We start from the raw sequence: 22,450 nt of genomic DNA on the forward strand, positions 1-22,450 counted from the left end.
CCTTACTGGAAAGATAAGCAATTCAATATAGGTTGTACATGTGTAGATTTACATTTACATTTACATATGTAAATGCAAAACATTTCCATAGTGGATATATTGTAAAAGACTGACTGTATTTTCCCTCCCTCCTATCCTACCTCCCACTTGTTCTATTCTCTACTTTGATCCTGTCCCTTTTCAAAAGTGGGTGCTTCCAACCTCCCTCCCCCCCAGCCTGCCCTCCCTAACATCCCCCCTCTCATCTCCTTCCCCCCTACTCACCTGTTGTAATGGGAATGTAAATTTAAAGATCTTCCCTGCCCCTAGGCTAAAGTGCACCTGGAGCCTGGGGTAGTGTTGGGAGCGAAGGCCTTAGGGCCAAGTGCCCATCCCCCCGTAAGAAAGCCACACCCCCGAATACCCTGTCCTGAGAATCAGCCGGCCGTGAAAAATACCTGATGTTCTAACCGCAGAAGTTTCGTTGCTACAACTGCTGAACAAGTTGCTACAACTATAGAAGTTTCAGTTGTTACCCATGGAAACCCCTCTCACTCCCCCCTTTCTTTACTTCCTCATCCCCCAAGAGTATATATGCTTTGCTTTAGCATAATAAAATCAGACCTTGACAAAAACTCGCTTGGTCTCACTCTTTCTTTCCCACCCATTCCTTTGCAGGCTGGGTCCTCCTCAACCCCACGAATAACTTGGTCCCGCTGGACGGGACAGGGTAGTAGGCTTGTTTTTCAGTAGATACTTTTTGATTGGCCAGTGTAAGGGTTATGGGATTTAAAGATCTTCCATGCCCCATGGACGTGCTGACATAGCAGAGCAAGAGAAAGCGGAAAGCGAGAAAAAGTGAAAGCCGAGCTAACGGTCCTATGGTTGGCAGCGGTTGTGGTTGCGGTTGCCCTTTTTTTTTTTTTTTTTTGAGTTAGGACTCCTGCTGAGCACTGCCAGGGGCCGGAGCTGCTGGGAGCAGGACTTTCTGCTAAGGACTCCTGCTGAGCACTGCCAGGGGCCGGAGCTGCTGGGAGCGTGCTTCCAGGACGCTGGGTGGTTGCTGTGAGTGGGGAGAGGAGGACCTTTGCCTGAGGTAGCCTGTTCTGTTTTAAAGGCTTGAGAATGTGGGTGCTTTCTACTTTATCTACCTGTGCCAATATCATAACTACTCTGCTGGCTTTCACTTTCTGGTTTTGGGACTCAGTCTTTTGGTATCTTAATAAATTTTCTAGTTTATTTCCCCATATGGCAAACCTGACGTATTTTGTGATGGATAATTATATCAGCATATTTGTCATCTCTATAGGCATTGTGAATATGGCATTGCTGATACAGCCAGTGGGTCCAAAGGGTTGTTACATTCTCTGAGCCAGAAGAAGGCTGTATAAGCCTTGATGTGGGGCTTTGTTTTGGGGCTCACTTTGAGAAGTATTCTGCGATTTGATCTGGATTCTGGGAAGCTGTTGTCCAGAGCGCCCCGGCTTTGAAACCCAGATGTTGATTGGGTATGGATGTAATGGTTGGACAGTTTGAAATCTGTCTACTTGATCTGTTTCTGTCTTGATAATTCTGTCTATATATTCTGAAGTTCGGGGTGCTGACCTCTTTCCCCTGAACTAGGTAAACGATACATGTTTCACTGATTAAAGTAAGCTTGTTAACCCATTTTGAGTTGCTTTCCTTTATCAAAGCAGATCTAAGAACCTGTGTGAGCAGCCACCCTGGGGACGCTGGGGTGCTTGCTGCTACACCTGAAGGGTGAGATACCCTATTTAGTGTGTATGTCATTCCCTCCCTAAGCCAAATTCAATGAGAATAAGGTTGACCCATTTTCTTTTACCTTCCTGTTCTTCCCCTCTATTGTAACAGTTTTCCCTTGCTTCTTCTATATGAGATAGTTTACCTCATTCTATCTCTCCCCATCTCCTCTCATTATATTCCTCTCTCACCTCTTAATTTCACCTTTTAAGTATCATCCCTTCCTATTAAATTGGTCCTGTGCCCTCTATCTGTGTATACCTGCACACATATATACACATATTCACATATGTATTCATATGCCCATATACCCTCTGATGTAAACATATGTATGTGTGTATGTATGTGTGTGTATATATATACATACACACACATATATATATACACACACACACACACACACATATTTCTATTGCCTTCAACTATTCTTATACTGAGAAAAGTTTCATAAGTTACAATTATCATTTTTCCATGTAGGGTTGTAAATAGTTCAACTTTGATAAGTTCCTTATGATTTCTTTTCGCTGTTTACCTTCTCATGCTTCTCTTGCTTCTTGTATCTGAATGTCAGATTTTCTATTCAGCTCTGGTTTTTTCATCAAGAATGCTTGAAAGTCCTCTATTCCACTGAATATCCATATTTTCCCCTGAAACATGATACTCAGTTTTGCTGAGTAGGTGATTCTAGGTTTTAATCCCAGCTCCCTTGACCTCCGGAATATCATATTCCAAACCTTTCAATCCCTCAATGTAGAAGCTGCCAGATCCTGTGTTATTCTGATTGTGTTTCCACAATATTCAAATTGTTTCTTCCTGGCTGCTTGTAATATTTTTTTCCTTGATCTGGGAATTCTGGAACCTGGCTATAATATTCCTAGGAGTTTTCTTTTTGGGATCTTTTCCAGGAGGTGATTGGTGGATTCTTTCAACCTCTATTTTGTCCTCTGGTTCTAAAACATCAGGGTACTTTTCCTTGTGAATTTCTTGAAGGATGATTTCTAGGTTCTTTTTTTGATCATGGCTTTCAAGGAGTCCAATAATTTTTAAATTATCTCTCCTGGATCTATTTTCCAGGTCATTGGTTGTCCCAGTGAGATATTTCACATTGCCTTCTATTTTTTCATTTGTTTGGATCTGTTAAATAGTATCTTGATTTCTCATAAAGTCACTAGCTTCCATTTTCTCCAATCTAATTCTGAAGGAATGATTCTCTTCAGTGAACTTTTGAGATTCTTTTTCCATCTGGCAAATTTGGCTTTTTAAGGCATTCTTCTCCTCATTGCCTTTTTGAGCCTCTTTTGCCATCTGAGTTAGTCTATTTTTTAAGGTGTTGTTTTCTTCAGTCAGGTTGTTGACTCTTATTTCATAATTTTATTGCATTGTTCTCATTTCTTTTCCCAATTTTTCCTCTATTTCTCTTATTTGGTTTTCAAAATCCTTCTTAAGGTCCTCTATGGCCTGTAACCAGCTCGTATTTTTCTTGGAAGCTTTTGGTGCAGGAGTTCTGACTTCATTGTCTGCCTCCTGTTCCATGCTTTGATCCTTTCTGTCCCCAAAATAGGAGTGTAAAGTTGGGGTGCTCTGCTTGCTTTGCTTCCCTTGTTTGCTCATGTTGCCACTCAATTACTTGACTTTTGGGCTTTTTGCCACAGTAGGACTCTACTATCAGACAGGGGAGCTTTGTCCCAAACACTGGGGTCTTCTCAGCTGCTGAAGGTGTTAGTTGGGTGCCCTCTCTGAAGCCTCCACATGCTCTGGCAAGCTGGTCGCACACCCCAGGACCTCCACCCTAGATAGCAATCCAGATCCAAGCAGGTTAAAGCAAGAGTGAATACCCCTCAGACTGGTTGCTTGGTCCCCCTACAGTCTCCAGGACAGGAGCTGAAGCTGCCACATGGCAGCAGCTTCTCCCTCCAGGGTATAAAGGCCGGACTGCACTCCCAAACTACTGGATCCCAAAATCCACACTGCACTAACCTCTCACTATGTTCTTAACATCTGTGTATTGATAATTCTGGAAATCGCCACAGCTGCTGGTGATTTGAAGTCCCTCCAGGGCTGTGGCTGCCCTGAGGCTAAGACCTCCGGCTTGAGTGGGGCGGGGGTCGGCTCCCAGAGCAGCACTGTGCTGGCTGCTTCCTGCCGGCCTTTGGGCTGTCCTCAGCAGGAGGTTAGCTTCTCTGTGTCATTTTGTGGGTTCTGTGGCTCCAAAGTTTGTTCAGAGTCACCTTTTACATGAATTGGAGGAAGTGGAAGCCAGAGCCCTGCGGAAGTCCTGTTTCTACTCCACCATCTTGACTCTGCCTGCCAATTTCACATATATTAATAGGAATATGACTTGGACTCAGGACCTCTGAAGTTACATCTGGCTTTCTGGTACACCACAGATACTGTAAAGTAGCTGCTTAGGAAAGGTTTAAACAAAAGAAAGCACAGCAGTCTTGATGCCTTTTATATAGTAGCAAATAATTTTGTACACACTAGTCAGCCATGAAGGGGGCATTACTATCACAATGTTGTGTGATAATTGAAGTTTGTCAACATCCAGCAGCTATTAGGTGTTTGTTATATCTAAAATGTGCTAAGTGCTGAGGGAGATAGAAAATGAAGACATGGTTCCTGACTTAATCAATTTATGATCTAGTAACCAGTTTTAAATTTGAGAATCTAGGATTCAAGATCTTGTTTGGTGGGTGAGGCAGCTTGGTATAGGGGGAGGAAAAAGAAACTTGGAGCCAGAGTTCAACTCCAAGCTCTGCCATGACTGTGATGTTGGGCAAGTCATTTAAATTCATTGGGTCTCAGTCTTCTCATATAAATGAAGAGGTGTTAGACTAGATGACCTATGAGGTCCTCTCTAGCTCCAGCTCTATGACCTTGTGAAGGTACATATGACCCATTTGTAAATACATAATATGATACAAATGACATCTTTATGTAGATGACTTCCAGAGTTATATAGACAGCCCTAATCTTTTGCCTGAACTTCATTCAGTCTTGCATTACTAACTTCCAGCTAGATATCTCTGCTGGATATCTCATAGGCATTTCAATTTCACAGTAGATTAAATGCTTGTTGAGGGGCCTTGGAACTGCAAATGTGTGAGGTTTGACCCAAATAGAATTTATATTTCCTCCCAAAAGTCATTCTTTCTTCAGACTTCCCCATTTTTTTGGCCCTGCAACCTTTCTAGTCATTTAAATGTATAACATTAGAATCATCCTTAACTCTTTCCTCTTTTTCAACCTTTGTATCTAATAAATGACTAAGCCTTGATAATCTTGCTTCTCTATCTTTTTCCACTATTTCTCGTCTCAGGCCCTTCTCACCTTTTGTCTGGATTGTTGTAATAGCCTCCTAATTGATCTGCTTACCTCCAGAATCTTTACTTTCTAACTCATCTACCATACAGCTATCAACTTACATTTCTGGACCACATCTGGCCATGTCAGTACACTCTTCTAAACTCTTGAGTGACTCCCAGTTATTTTTAGAATAAAATGTGAAATTAGCTTGATATTAAAGTCTTTTATAATGTGTTCCATTTACTTTTGCAGTCATATTTATAACTCCCCCTCATGCATTCGTTTTAGTTAGACTTTATTGCTAGCTGTGCACTTGTGTGTAACATTTTATCTCATTTTAACTCATGCACCTTGGTATAAATGGTTTTCACTTGATGTTTTAAATACAATCACAACCCTGCCTGGAAGAATTTTTAGGTTTCTTCAAAGCACTGGTCAGATGCTATGAGGTTTTTTAACCTTTTGTGATCTGGATTTAAAAAAAAATTTTGTTTTAAATCAGTCAAGATTTGCTTTCAGAGAGGAGAGGAGGCTTAGGGAGATGGGAAAGTGTTGGGTATCTTGTTTATTTATGTTTACCTCTTTATGTTTCTGTTCACTTCTGTGCTCAAACTTTAGAATTCTCTGAAGCCCTGGTATTTTTCTTAAAAATTCTTATAAATCCTCTGTTTCATTAAGGGTTCATTTTTTCCATTGTAGCATTATACTCAGTTTTCCTAGGCACATTATTCTTGGTTGTAAGTTCATATTCTTTGCCTTCAGGAATATCATATTCCAAACTCTTTGCTACTAGACGGTGGTGGCTGCTAAATTGTGTGTGATCTTGACTTGAATTCATTCTTTCTGGCTGCTTGCAGTATTTTTGCTTTGATATAGAAGCTCTAGATTTTGTCTGTGATATTCTTTGGAGTTTTAATTTTGGAGTTTCAGGAGGTTTTTGGTGGATTCTTCCTATTTCTACTTTACCCTCTGGTTCTAGGACATCTGGGCAATTTTGTTTTAAGATTTTTTGAGATATGATGTCTAGAGTTTTTTCTAGGTTATGGCATTCATGTAGTCCAGTGATTATTAAATTTTTTCTTCTCGATCTGTTTTCCAGGTCAAGTGTTTTTTGGCTGTGAGATAACCAACATTTTCTTGAAATTTTTCATCTTTTATTTTTTATAATCTTTCACGTAACCAGCATTTGGGAGGAAGGAGCCAAGCTGAGGGATGTAAGATTGGGGCTACCTTTCTCCTTTAAAATTAACCAGGAGTCAGCCGTTCTGGAGAGCAATTTGGAACCATGACTAAAGGACTATAAAACTGTGCATACCCTTTGGTCCAGCAATACCACTACTAGGCCTATATCCCAAAGACATACAAAAAATAGGAGAAAGGACCTATTTATACAAAAATATTTATAGCAGCTAAGAACTGGCAGTTGAAGGGATGACCATCAATTGGGGAATGGCTAAACAAATTTGTGGTATATGATTATTGATGGAATATTATTGTTCTATAAGAAATGACAGGATGATTTCAGAAAAACCTGGAAAGACTTAAGCCCAAGAGAGACTAGATGATTTCTGAGAACCTTTCCAGTTTTAGATCTGTAATCCTAAAATTTTAGCATCACAATTCTGAATAGGAATATAGAAGAGCTAAAAAATGTCACAAAAAAAAAAACAAAGATGAGGAAAATTTAGGATTAGATCTAGTGTACATAAAGGAGACCTGTGCTGGATGTAACAGTTATGAGAGCATTGAAAGATTGACTCACAAGGTATCTGGAGGAGAGGAAAATTCCAAAAGCATTTGGAAGAAAAAAAATTTTGGAACCTTATTAATAGTTAATATAGATTTACTGTGTTCCAGGCATGGTGTTGCATGTTTTAAAGTTATCTCATTTGAACCCCACAACCACCCTGGGAGGTGGGTGCTGTTATTACCTCTGCTTTACAGATGAGGAAAACAGAGGCAAACAGAGATTAAGTGATTTGCCCAGGTTCAAAAAGCTAGTAAGTAACTGAGCTTGGATTTGAACTTGGGTCTTCCTGACTCCTTACTTGACACTATCCACTTCACCACCTAACTGCCTATTAAACAGAGAGAGACAAAAGTTGGAAGAATATTGACAACTATACCTTATTTGCTTACTTTCCAATCTACATAAAATTTTTATCACAGTTTTATAATATTTAGAGCATCGTTAATGAGGTTATTAGAAACAGGTAGGCTTTTGCAAGCAGTATTTCACATTGGTCCACACCTTTACATTCAGCACAAGTGAAGATCCACTGTTCATCATGTCTTTCTGGGATTGATGGTACAAATGGACAACAATTTGGGCCAGAATTAAGCATGTGGAGAACAGGCTAGATCGTCTCCAGGAAGTTGCAGAGCTCCCTTTAATGATCCCGGATTTTTCTCAGAAACAAAGTTTCTATTATCAATTTTCTAATTATAGTGTTGCATGACTGTAAAATGAAAAGAACAGTCAAGAGAAAGTGAGGAAGCAATGCCATGTGAGTGAATTTTAGTGTCCCCTATAGGTAAAACTTCATTATGTTATAAGCTCAACTATTTCATTGGTGGGATACTTTCCCCCCAGAATAGATGACTGTCCCTCTTTATTGGAGTAGACAGTTTCATGAATTACTCTAGCCAAAAACATATCACCTGGTGACCAACCTTCTGAATTTACCTAGATTGGTCCTGAATTGACACCATGCAGAATTCAAAGACAGTATAGCTTAATAGGGCTTGCCATAATTTGTACTCCACACTGGTATGTGGCATTTAAAAACCCAGGATCACTTGCATGTCACCATGAAATATAAGAGTAGGATTTGAGTGGAGGAAAGTTTTAATTAAATCCTTAATACTAATTGATGATGAAACTGCATGTTACCGATTGAATTATTTTAGGAGTGGCTTTTTAAAATCTGAGTTCTTGCTCATCTGCCATAGGGCTTTATTTTTTGTATTTTAAAATAATTTTGATTAAAACAAATTTTCTTTTTATTTTACCTTTGTTTTGGAATATATCCATTCTACAGTCCCTGCTCCTTCAGCTTGAGTTAGCCCATGTAATAAAATAAAAAGGAGAGAGAAAGAGCAGTTTAAAAAATTCTCTAGCTCATCAATCAAGTCTGCCAGTATACATGCATTATTCCTCCTTGCAAAAAAAAAAAAGGGAGGGAGATACATTTATCCAATTCTCCAAGGTCAACCTCTTTGGTTATTATATAGCATGCAATTTTGTTCTTGTTGTTCTTTGCATTTACCTTGTTTTATTTATCATGCATATTGTTTTCCTGGTATTTCATTCTATGTCACTTCATTTAAGTCTTCCCATGCTTCTCTGTAGCTTCATATTTATCATTTCTAATGGTACCCAAATCCATTATATTGATATATCACAATTTGTATGCAGAGTACTTTAATGTGAAATGTTCAAATGACTGGTTTTACACTGTTTTACAAAAGTTGGAATTAAATGTAAAATTTTTAAAATTATTACTAGAAAACACATCTTTAGAATTTTTTAATTGAATTAGAATGGAATTCTTAGTGGAAGAAAGATTAAAACACTTTTTATGTATTTACATATCATACTGTTGTTATATCTACTCTGTGGATGTGTATGTATATCTAGTTGCATATTAAAAACACACACAAAACCCCCACACCATTTAGCATGCTGGAGTAGTTTAATAATGAAATTAATACTAATAGCTTTTGATTGTAATCTTAAATATAAATTTACTGTAATTGGCATACTAAAAAACTAGTTTAAATGAAATTGTATATTTAATTGTTAACTAGTGAAGATATTTACTTTAAAGAGATTAAGTAGTTTTCTAAATGACATGATGAAATATATAGATCATACCTAGCAGTACAAATTAAAATTATTTACTCTGGGACTCAGAAATATTGTGAAGTCATTGGTATACTTTCAGTGACTGAAAAAATTAATGGAGCTGCTAATTTTTTCCTATTTCTTCAACTTATTGTTTATGCAAATCGAATTTTTTTTTCCCTTTACAAAAAAGACCACCTTTTTTTTCTGAGCTATTTGATTTTTTTTACCCTCAAAGGTGGGAGGATGGACTTTTTTGATAAGTGCTTCTTAAATCTAGAAAGACATAAGTGATATTTGTAAGGGATTGGTAGTACACATACACACATATACATATATGGGATTTTTTTGGTAAGAAGCTAGAATCTTTAAAAAAAAATTTTATTCTTTATTAATTTGTTTATTTACTTCTAGTTTACAACATTCAGTTCCACAGTCCCTTGAATTTCAAATGTTTTCCCCCTTCTCTCCCCCCCCAATGGCAGCATGCAATTAAATATAGGTTCTACAAATACCTTCACATTAAACATTAGTCATATTGTAAAGAAGGATTATAATCAATGGAGTGAACAGTGAGAAAGAAGAAACAAAACAGAACAAAAAAAAGAGAGCAAGTAGTTTGCTTCAATCTGCATTGACTCTGTAGTTCTTTCTCTGGATGTGGATATCCCTTTCCATTATGAGTCTTTTGGAGTTGTCTTTTAACCTTGCATTGCTGAGAGGAGCCCAGTCTATCAAAGTTAGTTGTCACACATATGTTGTGTCTGTAATTGTGTACAGATTTCTACTGGTTTTGCTCTTCTCAGTCAGCATTAATTTATAGAAGTCTCTCCAGGTTATTATGAAGTCTGTCTGCTCCTCATTTCTTATAACACAATAGTATTCCATTACATTCTTATACCACAACTTGTTGAGCCATTCCCCAATTGATGGGCATCACCCTTGATTTCCAATTCGTTGCCACCACAAAAAGAGCTGCTATAAATATTTTTGTACATACAGGTCCTCCTCCCACATCTCTGATCTCTTTGGGATACAACCGTAGAAGTGGTATTTCTGGGTCAAAGGGTATGCACTTACTTATAGCCCTTTGGGCATAGTTACAGATTGCTCTCCAGAATGGCTGGATCAGTTCACAACTCTACCAACAATGCATTAGTGTTCCAGTTTTTCCACATCATCTCCATCAGTTATCATTTTCCTGTTTTGTCATCTTAGTCAATCTGGCTGGTGAGATGTGGTACCTCAAGAGTTGTTTTGATTTGCATTTCTCTAATCAATAGTGATCTAGAGCATTTTTTCATATGCTTATAGATATCTTTAATTTCATCTTCTGAGAACTGCTCGTTCATATCCTTTGATTATCAGTTGGGGAATGAGTTGTATTCTTATAGATTTGACTCAATTCTTTGTATATTTTAGAAATGAGGCCTTTATCAGAGACATTGGTTGTAAAAATTCTTTAGTAATTTTCCACTTCCCTCTTAATCTTGGTTACATTGGCTTCATTTGTACAGAAATTTTTCAATTTAATATAATCAAAATGATCCATTTTGTATTTTATAATGCTCTCTAACTCTTGTTTCTTCATAAAATCTTCCCCTCTCCATTGATCTGACAGGTAAACTATTCCTTGATCTCCCAGACTGCTTACAATATCAGCCTTTATGCCTAGATCATGCACCCATTTTGACTTTAATTTGGTGTACAGTGTTAGATATTGGTCTATGCCCAATTTCTGCCATACTATGTTCCAGTTTTCCTAGCAGTTTTTTTCAAATAGTGAGTTCTTATCCTCAAAACTGGGGTCTTTGGGTTTATCAAACAATAGATTACTGTAGTCATTGGCTGCAGAGAGAAGCTAAAATCTTAATAGAATGTAAACATAAAAATGTAAACTGTGAAAAATGGATTTACAAAAAGATTATCAAAGTATTATTACTTTGTATCAATGATCTCATCATTGCGGGGTTCTGCTTCCTCTGCTGGGACAGATCATGGCCCTCCTTAGTCTTTTTTTTATTTTTTTGCTTTTCTTTTTAAGGGGCAGTTGGGGTTAACTTACTTGTCCAAGGTCACACGGCTAGTAAGTATTAAGTGTCCGAGGCCAGATTTGAACTCAGATCCTCCTGACTCCTGGGCCAGTGTTCTATTGACTGCGCCACCTAGCTGCCCCCCTCCTTATCATTCTTTATCATGTTAGGGTGTTGATTTTATCTTTCCATGTATTGTCAATAGCATCTTCACCCAGTGGGATGGAGGTTTTCCTCTGGTTATTTTTGTATTCAGTGGATTATCAGTGTAGTATTCAGTTTGTCCTGTTATCTTTTACTCTGACTATGTGTAGGTCTACCACTCCTCTTGTATGTCTCTTATTTCTACTTTTTGCAGTCAAGGTGTGATTGATAGTGCTATCAATCAATAGTGCTATGTGCCTTTCTGCTACTCTTTGGGCCATTTTAGTCTGATTCTTCTGAGATCTTAATACTGCATTATTTGCAGTTATGTAGCATCACCAGGAGAATATGAATGTTAAATGAGTTTTTATTTGCTGCAGTGAACAGTTTGGCATAGTTGAAAGGGCTTGCTATCAAATGTGAACTAGCCAAATTTCCTATTCAGTTCAGGGCCCAACTCATTGTCTATAATTTGTGTCTGTTTAAGATATACAAACATATACACAATTTAATATGCAATGGATTATCTTTCCTTATATATGTCATAATCTAGATAATTTTATCCACTTTGCTTTTAAGTATAGATTGTTAGGCAGACCTTTTCTGAATGTTAGTGGGTTTTTTTGTAGTGTTTTTGTGTGTATTATTTTGAAGTCATTGTTTTATGTAAAGTGGAACATTTGGAGAATCTAGTTATCAATATTTTTTGTTTCTGATAGATTATTTATAGTACTATTATATTAGATAGATTATATATATAATATTTGCTTATAATATAAGCAAAGATTTTAGATATGGCACAACTGGTTTCCTTGATATTGATATGTTGCAGATCATTGAACAAAGTTACTTTGTCAGTTAACATCATATGATTTTGCACCTATGAGAGGTTTTACATGATTTAAAAAACATTTTATTTATATCTTTTGAGTTTTTATATCACCGAAATTTTTCCCTTATACATAGATCTGACAGGTTAAATTTTCTGTGCTCCCCTACTTTGCTTATGATATTACATATTATGTCTAAATCGTGTACACGTTTCATTTTCAGAAGAAAATGGCCCATGTTTCCTTTCAGAGGTTCACAGAATCTTGTCATTTTGGAAAGGCTAAATTCCTTGGAGCACCTGGTATGCATTCTCAGTGGTCAATTCAAAGCCTTGCTGCTTACTAGTGGAGAGCAGGACCCTGCAATGAGTTATTTAGAAGCTGACTCATGAGTTTCTCTATGGTTTGACAGCAGGCAGAGTATGCTGCACTTATTCTGTGATGATAGTCCATTGGCCAGTCTCCTGTACAATAGGATTTAGAATTGTACAGAATCTTAGAGATCACTTGGTCAAATGTCTTCATTTTTATAGATGAGGAAACTGATAGGTATGTATAGTGACCTTCTGAAGGCTATACAGGTAGCATGGCAGAGCTGGGATTCAAAACCAGGCCCTCCTGGTTTGCTTTCCTAGTCACAGAAGTTGTTTTCTTTTCCTTCATAAAACGAACAATAAATCATGGCATCAGGATTTCCTATGCCTTTAAGCAGATTCTGGCAGTGATAGAAAAGTTTCCACTAGGGTCCCTAGTATCTAATGGATTATCAATAGAGTATCAAATGGATCTCTTCAGCTGCCCCAGATAATCAAGAACTTGTTTTTTCTTTTGCAAATTTTCCTCCTACTCAATATTGTATTTAACAATGTAGCTCCGAGTTTTTGTTCTCTTCATTTAGTAAACCCCCACTGAACACTATTTTAAAATGAAACAATCTAGGTTTTTAAAATAAGTCAGATGTGCTCAAATATTGTCTAATTTGGCGGTCCGTTATGTCAGCATTCTTATCTTTCCTAATGTGTCTTTTTTCCTTCTGCAGAGTGGCTTGCTTCCATTCCCTCCCTAAGATAGATCCACAATAGATCTTTCTGTAAGCAGCTGCTCTTCTGAAATAGTTACAAAGGTTGGGGTTTTTTTCCCCCTCTTTGTAAAATTTGGCTCAGGGAAATGTAAGTATTTGTTTTGGTCAAGATTAGGCAGAAATTAGAATATATTTGGAGTTCCAAATTGAAGATGAAATAATAAATAGGAATTTGGGCTACTTGTAGTAACTGGAAATATAGGCTTTTAAATAACTTTAGGCATCTTTAAGTTAATTAAATTCAAATAGGCCTTTATCATAAGCATTATGTGCAAGGTACACTTTAAGAATTTTAAGATGGAAAGGAAAAATGAATAAATAGCAGAAATAAAGTATAAGGGATAGAATTTACAAGTAAATAGAAGGTTATTTGAAGTATGAGAGAACACTAAAGCATGAATAGGATGGGAATAAGATCAGAAAAGACTTCACAAGGGATGGAGATTTCAGTGGGTGTAGTGAGGACGTAGAGGAAGTAAAGTGTGGCTGATTTTTTTCTGGGAGTTTAATAGTGAAGAGGAATCCAAACAGAGGATGATACCTTAATGGGTTAGCATCAGGTGAAGGTTTTTTAAGGATGAGGGAGACCTGACTACAGTGACTTAGGCAGTGTCAAAAGAACTAATGGGTAGGAAAATATTGAAGAGAAGAGAATAATCCATGATACAATATCCTGGAGGAAGAGGGGGACAGAGTTTGGACCAAAAAGCACAGGTAGTGGGCTCAACTGAGGTCATACCAGGTAATAATTAGCAAAGCTGGGATTTGAACCCAGGTCCTATTGCCACAAAGCTGATATCTTTCTGTTGCATCACACTGCCTCTTCACCTTTTTCCTTTATTAAAAAAAATAGAGTATATCATGCAAATTGTGTTTGAGACTGCTTCTACAGGTATTAAATGGATTCAGTTCTATTTAAAATATTTATACCCATATCAATTTTTTTGAGGGGGAATAGTTATGAAATTTGTCCCATATGAGCAATTAAAGTAAAAAAAAAATTAGGCTTTACATATGGTACTACTTAAAACCTAGTATCTTATGTAAACATTGTCACATTTAATGAAATCCCTTGATGTATGAAAATTTAAATTATAGTTAACTGTTTTTGGCAGTAGAAGGAAGCATTTGCATAAATAATTTAAAATGAACCATCTGAAAATTCATGTCTGTGGTTACTTGTCATTCTTGGTTCTCATTCTCCCTTCCACTCCCATTTCTTCTCTTTTGCATTTAGATTGTTTCTGGTTAGAATTTTCTGAGGTAGCAGAACCAGAAGCATCCTGGGGTTGGGTCAGAGAGTCTCTGATATTGTTGGGAGGTTTGGGAATTTGGCCTGGTATCACACCCTACAAAAGGAGATGGCCTTGAAACTCAATGAAATAATTGTTGTCTTTTTTTTTTTTGGAGGGCACTTGGGGTTAAGTGACTTGCCCAAGGTCACACAGCTAGCAATTGGGTCAAGTATCTGAGGCCAGATTTCAACTCAGGTTCTCCTGACTCCAGGGCCAGTGCTCTATTCACTGCACCACCTAACCTCCCCCTACAATGGAATAATCGTCAGGAAATAAACTAATTTTGTCTGGATAAATCAGAATTTATTTATTTTTTTTTTAATTAATTTATTTTAGTTTACAAGATTAAATTCCACAATTCCTTGAGGTTCACATTTTGTCCCCCCATGGCGGCATACAGTCAAGTATAGGATCTGTAAATACTTTCACGTTATACATTAGTCAGGTTATAAAGACAGATTGTATCAGATGGAATGAAAAATGGTAAAGAGGACATAAAACCAAACAAGAAAAGGAAAAAGATCAGGTATTTTGCTTCCATCTGGATATAAACTCAGTTCTTTCTAGTTCTTTCTCTGGATGCACACATTTCTCTCCATCATGAGTCTTTTGGGATTGACTTATATCACTGCATTGCAGAGAGGAGTCCAGTCTATCCAAGTTGGTCATCACACATACGTTGTATTTGTAATTGTGTACAAATTTCTCTTGGTTCTACTCTTCTCACTCAGCATCAGTTCGTATAAGCCTCTCCAGATAAATATGAAGTCCATCTGCTCCTCATTTCTTATAGCACAATAGCATTCCATAACATGCATATACCACAACTTGTTTAGCCATTCCCGAATTGATGGGCACCCCCTTAATTTCCAATTCTTTGCCACCACAAAAAGAACTGCTATAAATATTTTTGTATATATGGGTCTTCCTCCCACTTCTATGATCTCTTTTGGATATAACCCTAGGAGTGGTATTGCTGGGTCAAAGGATCTGAAATTATTTATAGCCCTTTGGGCATAATTCCAGATTGCTCTCTAGAAAGGCTGGATCAGTTCACAACTCCACCAGCAATGCATTAGTGTTCTGATTTGCCCACATCCTCTCCAGCTTTTGTCATTTTCCTGTTTTGTCATCTTAGCCAATCTGACTGGTGAGATGTGGTACCTCAGAGTTGTTTTGATTTGCATTTCTCTAATCAATAGTGATTTAGAGCATTTCTTCATGTGCTTATAGATATCTTTAATTTCTTTCTCTGAAAATTGTATTTATATATTTTTACGTGTTTTTTTTTTCCTGCATTTAGCTGGCCCTGGAAATTTTTTCACATGTCTTCTGAGAAAGCAACGATTACAGTTCGTCTCATTCGTTCCTTCGAGCATCGCAATTTCAAGCCTCTTGTTTACCATGGAGTTAATTTGGACCAGACTGTAAAAGAATTTATTGTATTCCTTAAAAAAGGTATGATTTTATTAGCATTTTAACAATTAGCTCAATTATTCCTTTAGTAATAATTATGTTTCTTAATATAGATTCCAGTCCAAACTAACTTGTGGGCTTTTGCAATATTACTATTATTGGTTTGTCCAGAGAAGATCAAGCTTCATGTTCTTTAGATTCAATGTGTGGTATCACTAGAGTACATGTAAAAAAATATTCTAGTCACTGGCATTAACAGGAGTTATTTGCCAAGGATGTGCATATTAGACATAGTTGCATTTGCACAGCATGGTGACATTTTGTGTAGTTTCTGCCTCTTTTTTTCCCCAAGTTGGTGATTTATATGCATTGTGCTTTAGAGGACCCAAATATTCCATCTTTCTCGTCATCCTTGACTTTCCTATCTCACCACTGTTTCCCTCAATTTGTCATTTTTGAGTTAAAGATAACTGAGGGAAGAAGGTATCATTCTTTTTGTTATAATTAGGACTTAAAAGAGTAGGATTTTCTAATACATATGATTGACATGGCTCAGTCACTTAAATTTACTTGGGTACCTTTAGTTCTCCGAGGCATTCCCTTCCTCTCTCTAGTTTTATCTTCAGCTCCCTCATCTGTATTTTTGGGTACATGGACAAGATGATCTCAAAGCTCCTTTCTAGTTTTATTTTCTGATTCTTTGACCAGGGAATAGAATAGTTTTGACAAAAAAGCAAAAGCTATTGTGGCTGCTTGTTGTCAAGCCTTTTAACATAATTGCTACAGAGGTACAGCTGTCCTGTTCAACTAAATTTTTAAATTTTGTAGATTATAATTTCTTTCCTGGGAATATTCCTTTTTTCCTTTGGCTACTTGAGGATTAGTGGTGATGGAGTGTAGTGTCTACTGGAGAGAGCACTGTTTTTTAAATTGCCAGACTCAAATGTCAAAGTTTCAGAATAAAAGAATAAATGTTCCTGAACCATTATATTCCCTTCTCAATGTATGTCAGGTCCCCAGTGGCCACTAGCTTTGGAGTCAGGAGAAGAGGTGTTGAAAGTGATTTTGTACTTTTTTATTTGCCAATGCTGTAGAACACATTTCCCCTAAGAAGCAGTGCTACCAATGGTGATCATGTGCCCAGGCCAGCCTGAAAAGACATATCTAACTCATAATGGAGCAGAATTCTTAGACTCTAAATGCTATTCACATTTTTTTCTGTGATAAACTCTCTCTGAAGTTCCAAATAATTGCCATATGGTGGCCTTTTGGAATACTACCTTTTGGTAAATTGGGAACTGTTTTCGAAGGATTTAGAACTGGAAGGGATGTAGACACTGTCACTTTGTAGCTGTCCTCTGCTCTTCTTTTTTCTTCACAACCTCCTAAATTGATATTGATACTTGACCTTGTCATCGTTCAAGATGTTTCAGTGACTCCCTGCTTCTTTTTGAATCAAGTACCTGCTATGGCTCTGATTGATATTTCAATCTTTCACAGTCTGCCACCGAACTGAAAACCCCTTTGGAATGCCCTAAAATAGTTCAGGGCACCATCATTCTTACTGTGATGCCATCAGTGCCAAACATGGTGTCATCACTGACCTCTTCATCTCACTCCTCACATAGCCAGTCACTAAGCATGCCAAGGCCTGCTGCTGTGTCTCTGTATCTCTCACACATTTCACCTTCTCTTCACTCATGCAGCCACCACCCAAGTTCAGGCTCCCTTGTAATTTAGTGATTCTGTTATTGCAATAGCCTCTCGACTCAGATCTCTGCTTCACTTCAGTCTGCCCTCCACTTGGCTTTAGAAAGGATTTTGTGTATGTGTGTTTTTTTTTTTTTTGCTTTTTGGAGGGCAATTGGGGCTAAGTGACTTGCCCAAGGTCACATGGCTAGTAAGTGTTAAGTGTCTAAGGCCAGATTTGAACTCAGGTCCTCCTGACTCCAGGGCCAGTGCTCTGTTCACTGCACCACCTACCCACCCCCTGAAGGGATTTTCTTAAAGTAGAAGGTGAAGCAGCTGGTGTTGAAATCGAGAAGGTGGGCGCGGCCAGGTAGCACAGTGAGTGAGAGCACCGGCTCCAGTGTCAGGATGAACTGGAGATCGAATCCCGGGCTCAGACACTCAGCACCACACCCAGAAATAACTGGCTGTGTAACCTTGAGCCAGTTACTTAACCCCGATTGCTTTAAAAAAAAAAAAAGAAAGAAAGAAATTGAGAAGGTGCTGGGCCTGAAGACAGGAAGGCTTGAGGTCAAATGCAGCCTCAGATACCTGCTTGCTATGTGACTCAGGGCAAATCACTTAACCTCTCTGCCTCAGTATCTTTAACTGAGAAATGGGGATAATAATGGCTCTTCCCTCCTAGAGTTGTTGTGAGGATCAAATGGGACAATGTTTAAAGCTTTTATTTCGAACAGTGCCTGGCACATAGTAAATGCTATATAAATGCTAGCTATTATTATTATTACTACTGTTGTTATTATTGCTACCACGTCCATTCAATAAACTCCAGTTTCTCCCTATCACTTCTGCCATACATCCTTTGCTTGATATTTAAAGCCCTTCACAATCTGACTCCTTCTTAGCTTTCTTGTCTCCTTACACATGATGCTCCTGCATATTCTTTATAGTCCAGCCACACTGGCCTACATGCTGTTTCTCACCCACAGTGTTCATCTCTCATCTCTATGCCTTTGCAGTGTCTGTCCTCAGTGACTAGAAAACTTTCTGATCTCACTTGTGCCTCGTGAAATCCAAGGTTTCCTTCAAGATTGAGCCCAAGTGACATCTATTGTGAGAGGTCTTTCCTGGAGCCCCCAGATACTAGTTCCATCTCCCTCAAGGTTATTGTATTTAATTTGTATATGTCATGTATATGTGCTTGGAAATTTACAAAACAGAGGAATGTACATAAGTGGTTTCCTTCATCAGAATGTAAGGTTCTTAAAGGTAGGACTGCTTTGCTTTTTGTCTTTTTCTGGCATTTGGCACAGTGCCTGGAACCATGTAGGCACAAAGGACCCTTACACAGTTTTATATAAGCTGGTTTGCATTCAGAAGGAAAATTAGATGCATTGTGAAGGAAGACAGAAGGTCGTACCTTTTTTCAAAAACTAAAATTATCTTTGAACTTGATTTGTTTATTTTTTTAATTTAAAAAACTGCTTCATCCTGCTTTCTATTCCAGTTACTGTTTTTCTTTTGATAATCATTTTGTGAGGTCTCTTTATCTTAATTACCCTAACCCAGTCCTGCTTACATATTTCTCTGAAGTATTAGACTAGATGGGGTGTGAAGAACCTGCAGCCTGGAAGTCCTTGGGTGTGGCCTTTTGACTGAGTCCAAGTTTTACAGAACAAATCCTTTTTATTTAAGGGGATTTATTCTGTGAAGTTTGGATTCAAAGAGCTGTATTTGAGGACCTAGAGGGCCACATGTGGCCTCAAGGCTACAGGTTCCCTACCTCTGTAGAGTATGATGGAACTAATACCTGAAATGGGATAGGACAGCTTTTGTATTCTGCACTGAAAGAAGAGAGCAACCGTTTTTGAAAGTAACAGAGGGTAGCAATGGCAAGGGAAACAGGCAGGCCAAAGGCCAATGTAAGAGATGAAAGAGTGCCTGCGGAGCTAGTCCTGGGAGAAGTGTCTTCAGTTCTTATTCCTATGTCTTCTTGCATCATGAAGTCCTATCTCTCCTTAATAACCTCCCCTCCTTACTTACTCCCCTCCCCCCACCCATTTAATCTGTGTCTCTATCCTTGAATTTATTGCTCTGATCTCATGTTTTCCTATACATCTTCTGTGGGGCATCTACCCAACGACATGCTGGTGTCTTCTTTTGGATCTCATGATATAGCTTGGAACATAGAAGCTATTATTCATTACCAACCATAGATTTCTTTGATAACATTTTTATGCTATTTTCCAGTGTAATTCCCTGTTGTCAGTATCCTACAGCCTATTCTTACACATCATATGGATTTCTGTTGCCCACTGAGTGATCCAAAACTGGTATTCTATGCATCAAGATCATAAAGCATCACTAGGAGAATACTGGTATTTATAAATGGCTTTTTGTTTCTAGGAAAATCTTGGAGCACAATTTCAATTAAATGTTTTTTAGATTTTCTATAAACTTTAACCTAACTCTTGGTATTCTCAATGTGAAATCCTTATTGAGTGACCAGTGAGTGGACATGCTACTAGAAGTGCTAGGGATAGGCAGGCTGGGAAGGGGCCTGATCAACTCGGAGGGCAAGTCTTCCCACCGACCACAAGGTCCACTACCAGGCCTATCACCGAAGGGCTGGGACTGGAAAGAACAAGGTAAGAAGCAAATACAGGGGCCCCTGTCCTGGTCACCAAACACTCCTGGGGCTACCACTTCATAGCCCAGAATTTTTTTAAAAAGCCGCTTTCAGGACCTCCAAAGACGAGGATGACAGAGTGAACCCCACTTGATCCAAACCCCACCTCTGACCCTGAAAACATAGTAACTCTTGCTCAGGGCAAAACCCTCTACAGTAAAGGCTTGGGATCCTAGAGGAAGGGCGTGGCTAGGACCCTGCCTCAAAATGGGTAGAAAGCAGACTACAAAGACAAAGACTCTGGAGTCCTACTATCCTCAGAGGGAGGAACCAACCTCAGAGGGAGACAATGTGGACTCCACACCCAAAGCTGAAACTTCAACAGGGAATGGGTCCCAAGCTCAGAAGGCTCTCCTAGATGAGATCAAAAGGAACTTTGAAAACAAAATGAGAGAGATAGAAGACAAAATCAATAATTCTCTCAAAATGAAAATAGAAGAATTAGAAAAACATTATAATGAGGAAAACACCTCTCTAAAAAGAAAAGTGTATGATATGGAAAAGGAGCTTCAAAAATTAACCAAGGAAAATGATTTGCTAAAAACCAGAATTAACCAAATGGAAACAAATAACTCTATGAGGAACCAAAAATTAGCCAAGCAAAACAACAAGAATGAAAAATTAGAAAAAGAGGTAAAATACCTCAAAGAAAAAATAACTGACCTGGAAAACAGATCCAGGAGAGATAATCTGAGAATCATAGGCCTACCAGAAAATTATGATGAAAAAATGAGCCTGGACAACATTCTCCAAGAGCTCGTTAAGGAAAACTGCCCTGAGATACTAGAACCTGAGGGGAAAATAGAAATCGAGAGAATCCACCGGACACCTGCTGTAAGAGATCCCAAACTGAAAAGTCCTCGAAATGTTGTGGCCAAACTCCAGAACTACCAGATAAAAGAGAAAATACTTCAAGCGGCCAGAAAGAAACAATTCAAATATTGAGGGTCCACAGTGAGGATTGCACAGGATTTCTCAGCCTCTACACTGAAAGATCGGAGGCAGCGGAATACACTTTTCCAGAAGGCAAAAGAGCTCGGGTTACAACCAAGGATCACATACCCAGAGAGACTGAGCATATTCTTCCAGGCAAAGAGATGGTCATTCAATGATATAACAGAGTTCCAGACCTTCTTGATAAAAAAGCCAGAACTCAATGGAAAATTCAACCTCCAATTACGAGATGCAACAGTGACTTAGAAAGGTAAACAAGGAGAACACACACACACACCCTGCTATTTGATAAGAGCAAACTGGTTATAGACAAGTAGAGGGTATGACTATAAAATACACAAAATGACGATTTTTAAAAAATCTTGTTAAGGGCTACAATGGAAGAAAGGGAATGGGTGAAGTGGAAAAGGGTAAATTATGCCACTCATAGAGGCATAAAAACTGTATAGCAGAGGAAAAAAAAGGGAGGGTGTTGGGAAGCATATGAGGTTTTCCCTCATTGGTTCTGGTACAAGGAGGGAATAACAACCAGTGAAGCATAGGACGCTATAGAGAAGAAACGCAAAAAGTATCATTTTAGAGGGAAAGAGGGGAGGGAGAGGAGCTTCGCATGAGATTTGTTCCTGTCACTCTTGATGCGAAGAAGAAATAGCATACTTCATTAAGTATGACAATATCCTACAGTCAGTAGGAGGGGGAAAGGGTTACAAAAGGGGGGTGGGAGTAGTTCGTAGGGAGGGAAGTAGTAAGGGGAAAGGGGAGGAAAAGGGAGGGGGGCCGAAAAAGGAACACTGAGGGAGGCAGTGGTCAAAAGGAAAACTATTAAGGGGGGGAAGGGAGAAGGGAGGGAAAATATGAACATTAACAGGGGCAGGAATAGGATGAGGGGAAAGAAACAGATAACAATCATAACTGTAAATGTGAATGGAATGAACTCTCCCATAAAACGGAGACGGATAGCAGAATGGATTAGAAATCATAATCCTACAATATGCTGTTTACAAGAAACACATCTGAAACAGAGGGATACATACAAGGTAAAGGTAAAAGGTTGGAGTAACCAGCACCATATTGCTTTGCACAGCGTAAATATGTAATGTGTCAAATTGAATTTCTCTGAGGTCATAAGATCATAGATTTAGAGCTAGACTGGACCGTAAGAGGTCATTCAATTCAATCTGCTCATTTCATAAATAACTAAAGCTCAGAAAGTCTGAAATGATATGTTCAAAATCCCATATGTAGTGTCAGCATTTAAATCTAGATAGCATTTAAGTTCAGGTTTCTGCCTCCATATCCAGTGCTCTTTCCAGTCCATTCCCGTCCAGACCTGATACATCACTCTGTATAAATTATTCATTTAGAGCTATAGAAGTTTAGGGTCATTTATAAGTTAGTAGCTATACCCTTTATATTTTTCTGTATG

General features: G+C 38.2%; 1 protein-coding gene across 2 annotated transcripts in view; it reads left to right on the top strand.

Annotated features, from left to right (window-relative positions):
- Positions 1-22,450, top strand: part of CUNH2orf76 (chromosome unknown C2orf76 homolog) — a 111,204-nt gene that overhangs the window by 7,743 nt on the left and 81,011 nt on the right. For both annotated transcript variants that reach the window (XM_069067764.1, XM_069067763.1), the window contains exon 2: positions 15,580-15,734. In XM_069067764.1, the coding sequence (XP_068923865.1) occupies positions 15,602-15,734 (133 nt within the window). In that variant the 5' untranslated portion in view covers positions 15,580-15,601. The remainder of the gene's footprint in view (positions 1-15,579; positions 15,735-22,450) is intronic.

Source organism: Petaurus breviceps, unplaced genomic scaffold (genome assembly GCF_028583685.1).
Source record: "Petaurus breviceps papuanus isolate PSGF00001 unplaced genomic scaffold, PetGlider_PUasm1.0 90752, whole genome shotgun sequence".
Classification (NCBI taxonomy): Eukaryota; Metazoa; Chordata; class Mammalia; order Diprotodontia; family Petauridae; genus Petaurus; species Petaurus breviceps.